Consider the following 12802-nt stretch of genomic DNA (forward strand, 5'->3'; position numbering starts at 1 on the left):
TTTAGTCATTATTACATGGCGCTAGTGCGAATACTTCCAAAGCCGCGGATTGAACGAAGTTGGCGATGGTTTAGGTTGCAAATGTCCACTCTGACAGGAGCGAATTACACGATAAAAATTTTACTTCCCTGCCCCAGCCCCAACTAGTAGTTTTACAATTGTTGAGTAATTCTTCTGTGCTGCGATCTGAAGAGGTGTCCATCCACTGGTGGTCGCCACGTTAACATCGCCCCCATGGTCGATCAACATTCTTGCAACGGCCTCGTGGCCGTTCTGACAAGCTATATAAAGAGGAGACTCTCCGCTCTTCGTACACAAATTAACATGAGCGTCCGCTTCCAATAAGAGTTTAACATTTTCTTCGCTTCCTTCCTGGCTTGCGAGGAATAACGCGGTGACGCCATCTTCTTGCGCGCGATTGACATCAACCTCGGACTGAAGTAACAACTCCACGACAGCGCTGTGGTTATTCCGCGAAGCGAGGTGAAGAGGAGTTCCTTCAAAGAACGCATTCACATCAGCGCCATGCTTAAGTAAGAGTTGGACGACGGCGAGATGGCCGTTCCAGCAAGCAGCGTGAAGAGGAGTTGGGCCGGAATCTCCACCATCAACTTGACAATGGTGGTCGATCAACAGCTGGACGATCTCCGGATGGTTGTGAAGACAGGCCGTGTAAAGAGGCGTGGAGCCGTTAGGTTTGCCGTGGTGGAAGTCGGCGCCTGCGGTCAACAACAACGTGGAGATGTTGAAAAAGCCGTTTTTACACGCTTTGTACAACGCGGTTTCACCACGTCCATCAGTGTCGTTGATGGAGACGTGGTAAGCCTCCACGGAGAGGAGTCTCTTGACGATGTTCTCACGGTTGCAAGTGACCGCCAGGTGCAACAAACTCGAGCCTTTCCGCGTCTTCACCAAAGGAATTTCAGGGAACTTCTCGAAGACGTCGTAACCGAACTTGGTGCAAAAATACAAGACACTGATGGTTTGGGGTGTGTGGCTGTCGTTCAGAAGCTCCGCGTGTCTGGCGGCTTCGACGAAGTCCGCCTCTTCCTTCAACGTGAAGAAGTCGTCCTCGTTGTCCACGACGTAGAAGTTATCGAGGTGCTCAACTGGGAGGACGAACGTGGGGGTTTTGTCCTTCCTCTTCACCAGTAAGTCGTGGAAAAAGAGAATTCGCGTCCCCTCGGGTTTCAGAATAGTGTTCTTTAACCCCTCGGGATGCTCCAGGAAGTAGTTCGCCACAAGGAACTCCGCGAAAATCTGGTTTAACTTGAGGAAATCGTGCGTTTCCTTCACCAATCCCAAGCAGTCGGCTTCGGTTTGGAAGCCCTCACTGTCAACATCCCGCGGGAGCCTCTCCGGCGAAACGAACATCTTCAGAGCGGCACTTTCGTACTTTTTGTACATGGACTTTTTGTGGATCTTGAGGATTTCCTTCAGGGCGTCGTTGGGGCTCTGCACTCCCGCCTTCTCGCTGTAGTACCTCTCAAACTTGTCTTCAATAATGTGTTCGAAGAGGTCCGGCACAGAAACCGTCCGTTTCCTCGTTGTTAGCTCAGTCAACATGGAGATCTGCAGAGGAATGGATAACATGTCGCTGTCCTTCAACACCGTCTGGAAGAACGAAAACTTCCTCTGGATGTCAGTACCGGAACGTCGAAAATAAGAATCTAATTGCGCATTGTTGAAAGGACTGATGGTCCTCACCAACACGTCGAAACTCCTTTCAAGAAGTGTCTTCAAGTAGGTGTTGGCGGCGATCCAATGACCACACTGGAGGCTCTTGATCACACCAATAATAGTCTCGAGGTCGCACCGACTAATTTCGTCGAGTCCGTCCCAGAAGAAGACAACCTTCCTTTGTTTTACCAAGTGTTGGACCACCGCGCGCTCCACCTCGCTTTTCCCCCGAAGAACAAACTCGAGGATGTCTTCGTTTTGTGCACAGAACGAAGTTATGTCTTTGGGTGTCATCAACACCCCCCAACTCCCAGCAGAAGAATGGTTCTTCAACTTCTTCAACAGCTCTGTCTTTCCCATCCCCGGATCGCCGATCACCACGTTGATGGCGTTCTCTTGGTCACCATAAAGAGTGGTTTCCTCCACGTCGTCTTCCGTTCGGTACTTGTCCAGATCGCGCGTGTTTCCTCGACTTCGAATCCACTGAAGACTCGTCGCCTCTAGTCTTAGCTGGTGACAATCAGTGCCGTTGAACTCGCACACTTTCAGGAAATCGTCGTGGGAGCAAAGTGAAGATGTCACAAAAACGTTGGGGCCAGAGGTGAAGTTCTGAAGACATGGAGAAGAGTGGTAAAGCGGGACGTCTTTGCCTCCGTTGCGTTTCTCCAGAAACTCGGGGATGTCGATGAAGTTGAAGTTACCAAAACTCTTCTTGGTCTCGAGGTTAAAACAGTCGAGAATAATGGTGGTGCTGATATCCACCATTTTCAAGAAGTTACCATCGATGGTGTGCCCCCACAGAAACCTGTTGATGTAGCGCTGTGAGATCTGTTCGCCCCCCTCGAAGTGGTACGACCCCCTAGAAATCCGCAGCAAAGCGTCTGTGGTGAAGACCTCCTCGAGTTCGTGGTGGTCACCAATAAGCTCCTTCAGACTAATGGGGGCTTTTCCTTGGATCGACAACTTCAAACTAGTCACTATTTTTTCGTACAACTGGGGTTTGTCTCTCAAGTCTGTTAAGCATCGGAAGGCCCCCTCGGTGGTGCTGTTAAGAAGAACAAACCTTTTGTTGGGGCACAATTGGATCGCATCCTTCCGTGAGACAACCAGAGGCGCTTCGTCCGCCAACCACGCGAGTCTGCTCAAAGTGCCATCATCGTCTTCGAGGAGTTGGTAGCGCTCGCGGACTTTCTCACCCGCGCGCGTGGTCCTCCACATCGTCTTCACCACCTCGTAGTTTTCCTCGTCGATACAGGTCACCGGGAAACTATCGAAGGCTTCCCGGAGCACCTCCACGTCTGCGGAAGTCGCTCCGAACGAAAGAGGCTTGATCGCTTTGTTCAACACACTGAGGAGGATGACCTCTTGCATGAATGGCTTGTTGAGTTGTTCTTTCTCGCCCTCGCGTTGGCTCCAGCGGCTGATAAACTTAAGGTACTCCTCTACACCGTTTCTGCAGAGGAGTTTCTTCTGGAACTTCGCAAGAATGTTGTCTTTGGTGCGTTTCACGTTCGGTTGATCGGTGACCAGAAGGAAACTCTCAAAAAACGTCTTGCGCGTTCCTTTGAGACCTGGAGCGACGAATTTAAAGCACAGTCCTTCCGGAAACAACCAGTCTCTGATAGCCACCACCTCCAACTCAACGGAGTCGTCTTCGAAGTTAATTTTCACGTTTTTGGTGGTTGCGAACTGCAGATTTGTCAACAAAACGAATTTATAGTTTTCTCGTTCTTTTATTTTCGAGTACGATTTGAAGTACTTCTTCAAAGAAAAGTTTCCTTTCTCCGCGCTTAGTTGGACTAAACCCAACGTTCTCTTGTTGTGGTGCTTCAGTTGGATGGCATAGGAAGACTTCAGCGGTGACTCAACTTCGAGAACTACATCGTCGAACTCGCCGAAATTCTTGTCGTTTGATGATATGTTGAAATTTGAGACGTCGGCGGAGAGTACCAAGTCTAGCACCAGGTGCGCCACCACCAGGTCTTCGTAGAGTTTTCCAAGGTCGGTGGTTCCCCCACGTTTAGAAAAACTCTGGAAGTAGGGCAGGTCAAAATTTTAGGCTCTTATCTAGTCAAAGTTAACGACTTGGAGGAACAATTTTGGGTTATTATGAAATGAAGAAATCGAAAGAAAATATAAAATGATGGGAAAAAAAGAAACGAAAGAAATAAACGAAATAGACTTACATTTGCTGCCATATTCTTTAAAGCAACTTGTAATATAGCAAGCCTTGAAAAATTCGATTCGTACGTAAAAAGACTTATTTTGTCAACTGCGTTTGATTGTTGATAAAAAAGAAGATTATTTATTTATTGTGTTATATTTTATTTGATAGTGTTATCTGTTCGCCAAACAGTTTTTTGACGGGAGATTTTAAGTGTGCAAATATTTATAATTATTTCTATAAAATTAAATAGAAATAGGAATAGAATCATTCGCTTATCGTTATGTGTGATACGAAAACAGTCAAATTTAACTTTAACTTGACGTTGAGTTCAATGGCGGCCAAAGCCATGTTTGATAGGGTGAAGTACTGGTAGGCTTGAAAGTTAGGAAGTGTTGGTAGCTCTGTCAGAGTGTCACCAGCAAAACAAATAAACCCGGATTTGGAATCTTTGTGAAATTCTGCGTAAAATGAGTAGGAATAGTTTAAGTTTGCTCGAACAAAAACGAGAAATCGACTGAAGAAGTTTTTCATCCCGCCCACGAGCTCATTTCTTTTGTTCCTAAAGGCGCGATTCCACTTGCTTGGTCTAGCCCAGACCAGACCAGACATCCAAGATTTGAGAGACGTTTTTATAATTCTTCAGCCCCTTTCCGTGTTTAAAACATAAGATAAAACATTAGGATGCAATTGCACCTCTGCAGAAAGGGACTGAAGAATTATAAAAACGACTCTTAAAATCTTGGATGTCTGGCTAGACCAAGCAAGTGGAATCGCGCCTTAACTGTACAACGTCTCATCTCATCTACGTCTATGTTTCAGGCAATTTAAATCTAAGAAAATGATCAATCAAATTTAACTTTAACTTGACGTTCAGTTGTGGCGCCATCTATCAATCAAAATCGGCATGTATTCATTACAGGTATCTAACTTACCCCTTTCAAATCCTGCAGGAATTATGACGTAAAGTGTGTTTTTGAACATTCTCTCAAGTGTCTAAAACCAGTCAAGTACTTAAGTACCTAAATATTTACATATTCTAAGCATCCTGTTCGTTGGTGCCAATATTTCTGCCACCAGTTTACGTTCCCGTAAAATTACGGTTCCGCATACTATCGTTTGTGATATAATTTCGGATCTGACACTGTTGGATCCATTGCCAATTGAAATCAAAATATGCAGTAAACTAATATTGGCCATTAAGTTTGTCCGCCATAAACTATTGCACTCGCAGATCCGGGTGTTTATTTTCGAGCCACTTAATTTAATTTGTCTTCTAAAATAATTGTTTTCTCGCATGTGCACATAATTTCCCAATCACGAACGTTCAATTTTTAATAAAATTTCATTTATTAGAGCAATGGCGGTCAACTTCTTAGAAAGAATTTTCGATAAATTTATAACGTTTGATGTCGTCTCGTGTAAAAAACTCAACTGCCTGTTTCTGGTACTTTTGACTGTGAACTACCTCGTTTCGTTTGAGACGCAACTTGAAGATGTCCTCGTTGGTGTCGAAACTGCCTTATGTTTCTCCATCGTTCTCAAAAAGTATAGAAACTCCCTCGAAATGAAGATTCTGTACAAACTGGTAAACCAACTGAACTGTAATCTTCAATTCAACAAAGTCTCGTGGTTCTTCTTCCGAATATTACCAATCTTGAGCTGTTACATCTCTTGTTTACCATCAACGAAGAGTTACTTAACACTTCTTGCATTTTCTCTGGAGGCTCTCCACGTTGTCACCATTCTCTCGGTGCTTTTACAAACAACGAAATATCTAAATTCGCTCGTTACTTCATCACTGGCGGAGTTTTTAACACTTCCAACTCAAGAGGTGCGACGAGCTGATAATGGAGATCTTCTCATTCTCGGATGGGTCAAAGCTGTTTTGGAGCATCATAAAGGAGATGATGCACTGGTGGTTATTAAAAGAGTTGAAGGTACTTTGATGAAAGCTGTGCAGAGCTTCGCGATTTTTAGTCAAGTCTATGGGTGGAGTGTTCTGGTGGTTGTTCTTCAGATGTGGATGGAGCTTTACCAAGGCATTTACTTTTGGGAGGTCGAGAGAAGGGTTAGGAGAGAGGTGGTTTTGAAATTGGAGCTTTATTCTTTGATTTTGGTACGATTTTAGTTAGTTCAGAGATCTTTGGAAAATTCTTCTTGTTCTAGGTCTTGGTGAAATGCTTGAACGACAATATAGTGCGAGAAATAAGATCGATGGGAGTGCAGGCCTTCAAGTTCTTTCTGCAGACTCAAGCTGAGGCGTACACGAAGCAAGAAATTGAGATGAGAACAGAACTGAAATTTCTAATGAAAATGGTTAACAACTCTGTTAACATTTTCTTAAATACTTCAGTACTTTATGTGTAAAAGCGTCGTGTCTTTGTGATTTAGCACAGTTAATAGTCGAGCTTGGAGAAGTGTCCTCCCCAATTTTGGTTGCTGTAGCACTAAAACTACTAGAACTACAAGCGTCAAACTGAACTACTGAAAAAATTCGATTGGTCCTAAAAATGAAAAATTCTAAAATTAGTCCCGTTGGCGCGATAATTTTACAATTTAGCACAGCTAATAGCCAAGCTTGGAAAAGTGTTCTCCCCAAATTTCATTGCTGTAACACTAAAACTACTCGAACTAGAAGCTTCAGATTGAACTACTGAAAATTTTCGATTGGTCCTAAAAACGAAAAAATTCTAAAATTTATCTCGTAGGCTCGATAATTTTGCAATTTAGCGCAGTTAATAGCCAAGCTTGGAAAAGTGTTCTTCCCAAATTTAATTGCTGTAGCACTAAAACTATTCGAACTACTAGCTTCCAATAGCACTAATGAAAAATTTTGATTCCTCTTAAAAATAAAAAATTCTAAAATTGGTCCCGTCGGCTCGATTATTTTGTAATTTAGCACAGTTAATAGTCAACCTTGGAATATTGTTCTCCTCAAATTTCATTGCTATAGCACTAAAACTATTCGAACTACAAGCTTCAAATTGAACTACTGGAAAATTTCGATTGGTCCTAAAAACGAAAAATTCTAAAATTTGTCTCGTCGGCTCGATAATGTTGTAATTTAGCACAGTTAATAGTCAAGCTTGAGAAAGTGTTCTCCTCAAATTTAATTGGTGTAGCATTAAAACTACTCGAACTACAAGCGTCAATTGAACTACTAAAAGATTTTGATGGGTCCTAAAACTCAAAAATTCTAAAATTTGACTCGTCGACACGAATATTCTGTAATTTAGCAGTGAATAGTCGAGTTAGGAAAATTGTCCTCCCCAAATTTCATTGGTGTAGCATTTAAACTACTCGAACTACAGCCATCAATGTGAACTTCCAACAAATAAATAAAAGGCCCCCATTGAATTTTTTCTTTTTAATTCCCACAAAGCTTACATAAAAGAAGAAAATAGCCATTAAACATCGCCAAATTAGACCTTTTCCAAATGAATAAATTCTTGCATTTGTCGCGTGTTTGCCCAACCACTCAACACGATTATCATTCACTCTTAGCCTGCAAAGTGACGATCAAATACGACGTAATCCCATTCAAAATGTACACCAGCATCGTATAATCCACCTCGAAGAATCCCGCCGCTGAAAAAAACGGCCTCTTCATTTCAATCTGCTTCAACAAAAAAACTAATTTCAGTTTCAAGTAATAACTAAAAGTCTTCTCAGAAATTTGCGGCAGATTAATCAAAATCTTCCTGCACACCCCCACGACTCTGTCCATTTCCCCGTTGAACCTGTAGCAGGGCAAAATCAGCAGCACACCGAAAATCAAGAAATTCGAGCATTTCATCGTTTTGATGCAAATGAGCTCCACGTTGATCCCAGTGTTGTCTGCTTTGAACACTTGTCTTAGGGCGGTGTTCAGACTTTCGTACGTAAGGAGAAGAACAATGGCGGCGAAGGCCAGGATCTGCCATCCGTAGACTTTGTTGAAGGAGTCAAGTCTGGAGGACATCTCCACGAAGTTGGCGAAGAAGGGGTTGCGTGGTTTGGTGGAAAGGAGTCTGGAGACGATGTAAGGGTTGGTTTCGAACTGTGAAATTTCCTCCAGTTGTACCAATTCTCGGTGTAAATCCCCTCTGAATGTCACTAACGTGGTGGTGAGCTCGTCCGCGAAGTAATTAATTGTGAGCACTGAAATGATTATCAAAAAAATATTTACGTACGTTGGAATCATGTAGTAAATGATCACAGGATCTACTCTTCTGTAGAAATTAGTCTCGAAAGCGACGTAAATAAAAAACACGAAAATTAACAAGAAAAAATACTTATTAGTGCCGTTAGTACTTTTCTCTGGTTTGGTTAACATCAGCCAGTTTTTGCCATAAAAAAACGTCCCAATAAGAATCGAACTGACGTTTGTTAAAGTCGTGAATGTGTGCATCAGAATGTCCAAAATTGTGTGCAAGATTGTAACGTGTTTGTAGTAAAACTGGAGTCGAAAATAGATGTCGACAGCGAAAATTAGCACCAACAAGACTATCATGACCATTCCGTTGATTCTTTGAGATTTTTGTTTGTTCGGCAATGGTAATAGAGCAAAAATTCTTGCAAACTTTAAATGAATGCCGCCCATGATCGATTGATTCTTAGACTGATTTTTTTCTGCAGCTATAGCTACTCGGTACAAACATCGAGTTTAATTCATTTAGTGCCGAGTAAAAAAAAACTAATAAAATTGATAATGATTAATTAACATGCGGTGGTATTATAGAAAATAAAAGTTACTAACAGACTGAATTTTTAGAGAATTTTTTATTTACATTGAAGGGTGTAGTTCGAGTAGTTTTAATGCTACAACAATAAAATTTGGAGAGGACTTTTATCCTAGCTTGACTACTAACTGTGCAAATTTACAAAATTATCAAGCCTAAGAAACAAATTTTAGAATTTTTCATTTTTAGGACTAATCAAAATTTTCCAGTAGTTCAATCTGAAGCTTGCAGTTCAAGTAGTTTTAGAGCTACTGCAATGAAATTTGGGGCGGACACTTTTCCGAACTTAAATCTTAACTATGCTAAATTACAGAATTATTGCGCCTACAAGGCTAATTTTAAAATTTTTCATTTTTACGACCAATCGAAATTTTTCAGTAGTTAAATTTGACGCTTGTAGTTCGCGTAGTTTTAGTGTCACAGCAATGACATTTAGGGAAGACACTTTCCCAAGCTTGACTATTAACTATGCTAAATTACAAAATTATCGGGCCAACGAGACTAATTTTAGAATTTTTCATTTTTGGGAAGTATCGAAATTTTTCAGTAGTTCCATTTGAAGCTTGTAATTCGAGTAGTTTTAGTGCTACAGCAATGAAATTTAGGGAAGACACTTTCCCAACCTTGACTATTAACTATGCGTCATTACAAAATTATCGGGCCAACGATACTAATTTTAGAATTTTTCATTTTTAGGACGAATCGAAAATTATTAATAGTTCAATCTGAAGCTTGTAGTTTGAGTAGTTTTAGTGCTACAGCAATGAAATTTGGGAAAGACACGTTTCCAAGCTTGACTATTAACTGTGCTAAATTGCAGAAATATCTAGATAACCAGTCAAATTTTAGAATTTTTCATTTTTAGGACGAATCGAAAATTATTAGTAGTTCAATCTGAAGCTTGTAGTTTGAGTAGTTTTAGTGCTACAACAATGAAATATGGGGAGGATACTATTCCAAGCCTGACTATTAACGGTGCTAAATTTCAAAATTATTGCCACAACGAGACCAATTTTGGAATTTTTCATTTTTAGGACCAATCGAAATTTTTCAGTAGTTCAATCTGAAGCTTGTAATTCGAGTAGTTTTAGTGCTACAGCAATGAAATTTAGGGAAGACACTTTCCCAACCTTGACTATTAACTATGCGTAATTACAAAATTATCGGGCCAACGAGACCAATTTTAGAATTTTTCATTTTTAGGACGAATCGAAAATTATTAGTAGTTCAATCTGAAGCTTGTAGTTTGAGTAGTTTTAGTGCTACAGCAATGAAATTTGGGAAGGACACTTTTCCAAGCTTGATATTAACTGTGCTAAATTGCAGAAATATCTAGATAACAAGTCAAATTTTAGATTTTTTTTCAATTTTAGGACGAATCGAAAATTTTCAGTAGTTCCATTTGAAACTTGTAGTTCGAGTAGTTTTAGTGCTACAACAATGAAATTTGGGAAGGATACTATTCCAAGCCTGACTATTAACGGTGCTAAATTTCAAAATTATCGCCCCAACGAAACCAATTTTAGAATTTTTCATTTTTAGGACCAATCGAAATTTTTCAGTAGTTCAATCTGAAGCTTGTAATTCGAGTAGTTTTAGTGCTACAGCAATGAAATTTAGGGAAGACACTTTCCCAACCTTGACTATTAACTATGCGTCATTACAAAATTATCGGGCCAACGAGACCAATTTTAGAATTTTTCATTTTTAGGACGAATCGAAAATTATTAGTAGTTCAATCTGAAGCTTGTAGTTTGAGTAGTTTTAGTGCTACAGCAATGAAATTTGGGAAGGACACTTTTCCAAGCTTGATATTAACTGTGCTAAATTGCAGAAATATCTAGATAACAAGTCAAATTTTAGATTTTTTTTCAATTTTAGGACGAATCGAAATTTTTCAGTAGTTCCATTTGAAACTTGTAGTTCGAGTAGTTTTAGTGCTACAACAATGAAATATGGGGAGGATACTATTCCAAGCTTGACTATTAACTGTGCTAAATTTCAGAATTATCGCGTCGACGGGACCAATTTTAGAATTTTCAATTTTTAGGACCAATCGAAATTTTTTATAGTTCAATTTGAAGCTTGTAGTTCGAGTAGTTTTAGTGCTACAGCAATGAAATTTGGGAAGGGCACTCTTACAAGCTTGATTATTCATTGTGCTAAATTATAAAATATTCGTGCCAACGAGTCAAATTTTAGAATTTTTCATTTTTTGGATGAATCGAAATTTTTTAGTAGTTCAATTTGAAGCTTGTAGTTCGAGTAGTTTTAGTGACACAGCAATGAAATTTGGGGAGGACACGATTCTAAACTTGACTATTGACTGTGCTAAATTGCAAAATTATCGAGCTAACGAGACCAATGTTAGAATTCCATTTTTGCGACGAAGCGAAATTTTTCAGTAATTCAATTTGACGCTTGTAGTTCTAGTAGGTTTAGTGCTACATCAATGAAATTTGGGAAGGACACTTTTCCAAGCTTGACTATTAACTATGCGTCATTACAAAATTATCGGGCCAACGAGACCAATTTTAGAATTTTTCATTTTTAGGACGAATCGAAAATTATTAGTAGTTCAATCTGAAGCTTGTAGTTTGAGTAGTTTTAGTGCTACAGCAATGAAATTTGGGAAGGACACTTTTCCAAGCTTGATATTAACTGTGCTAAATTGCAGAAATATCTAGATAACAAGTCAAATTTTAGATTTTTTTTCAATTTTAGGACGAATCGAAATTTTTCAGTAGTTCCATTTGAAACTTGTAGTTCGAGTAGTTTTAGTGCTACAACAATGAAATATGGGGAGGATACTATTCCAAGCCTGACTATTAACGGTGCTAAATTTTAAAATTATCGCCCCAACGAGACCAATTTTGGAATTTTTAATTTTTAGGACCAATCGAAATTTTTCAGTAGTTCAATCTGAAGCTTGTAATTCGAGTAGTTTTAGTGCTACTGCAATGAAATTTAGGGAAGACACTTTTCCAACCTTGACTATTAACTATGCGTAATTACAAAATTATCATGCCAACGAGACCAATTTTAGAATTTTTCATTTTTAGGACGAATCGAAAATTATTAGTAGTTCAATCTGAAGCTTGTAGTTTGAGTAGTTTTAGTGCTAGAGCAATGAAATTTGGGAAGGACACTTTTCCAAGCTTGACTATTAACTGTGCTAAATTGCAGAAATATCTAGATAACAAGTCAAATTTTAGATTTTTTTTCAATTTTAGAGGAATCGAAATTTTTCAGTAGTTCCATTTGAAACTTGTAGTTCGAGTAGTTTTAGTGCTACAACAATGAAATATGGGAAGGATACTATTCCAAGCCTGACTATTAACGGTGCTAAATTCAAAATTATCGCCCCAACGAGACCAATTTTAGAATTTTTCATTTTTAGGACCAATCGAAATTTTTCAGTAGTTCAATTGAAGCTTGTAATTCGAGTAGTTTTAGTGCTACAGCAATGAAATTTAGGGAAGACACTTTCCCAACCTTGACTATTAACTATGCGTCATTACAAAATTATCGGGCCAACGAGACCAATTTTAGAATATTTCATTTTTAGGACGAATCGAAAATTATTAGTAGTTCAATCTGAAGCTTGTAGTTTGAGTAGTTTTAGTGCTAGAGCAATGAAATTTGGGAAGGACACTTTTCCAAGCTTGATATTAACTGTGCTAAATTGCAGAAATATCTAGATAACAAGTCAAATTTTAGATTTTTTTCAATTTTAGGACGAATCGAAATTTTTCAGTAGTTCCATTTGAAACTTGCAGTTCGAGTAGTTTTAGTGCTACAGCAATGAAATTTGGGAAGGACACTTTTCCAAGCTTGACTATTAACTGTGCTAAATTGCAGAAATATCTAGATAACAAGTCAAATTTTAGATTTTTTTTCAATTTTAGAGGAATCGAAATTTTTCAGTAGTTCCATTTGAAACTTGTAGTTCGAGTAGTTTTAGTGCTACAACAACGAAATATGGGGAGGATACTATTCCAAGCCTGACTATTAACGGTGCTAGATTACAAAATTATCGAGCCAACGAGTCCAATTTTACAATTTTTTGTTGTTAGAATAACAGGGGATTCCCACAGTCCGAATACCTCACCCGCCACTGCCTTTCCATTCGAACCTTCGCTATAATTAGACCCAGAGCGTCTTTTTGCTCACTTTTCCTTTTTCACACCTAACAAATTGTCTCATCTAATAAATCCGAGTTGATTCTAATAAA

General features: G+C 39.3%; 2 protein-coding genes across 2 annotated transcripts; both read right to left on the minus strand.

Moving 5' to 3' along the window:
• Positions 1-21: 21 nt before the first annotated feature.
• On the minus strand, positions 22-4115 carry LOC148173469 (uncharacterized). The gene is made up of 3 exons (XM_088039884.1): positions 4035-4115; positions 3763-3909; positions 22-3711 (listed from the first exon to the last, which is right to left on the minus strand). The coding sequence occupies exons 1-3, from the start codon at positions 4113-4115 to the stop codon at positions 121-123; spliced, it is 3819 nt and encodes a 1272-aa protein (XP_087896010.1). The 3' UTR covers positions 22-120.
• A 3112-nt stretch (positions 4116-7227) lies between these two features.
• Positions 7228-8429, minus strand: LOC148173470 (uncharacterized). The gene has a single exon (XM_088039195.1). It carries the CDS (start codon positions 8427-8429, stop codon positions 7338-7340), a length of 1092 nt encoding a protein of 363 aa, XP_087895321.1. The 3' UTR covers positions 7228-7337.
• Positions 8430-12802: the final 4373 nt, after the last annotated feature.

This window comes from Gnatocerus cornutus, chromosome 6, assembly GCF_029298725.1.
Source record: "Gnatocerus cornutus isolate USDA-ARS CGAHR chromosome 6, icGnaCorn1.1, whole genome shotgun sequence".
Classification (NCBI taxonomy): domain Eukaryota; kingdom Metazoa; phylum Arthropoda; class Insecta; order Coleoptera; family Tenebrionidae; genus Gnatocerus; species Gnatocerus cornutus.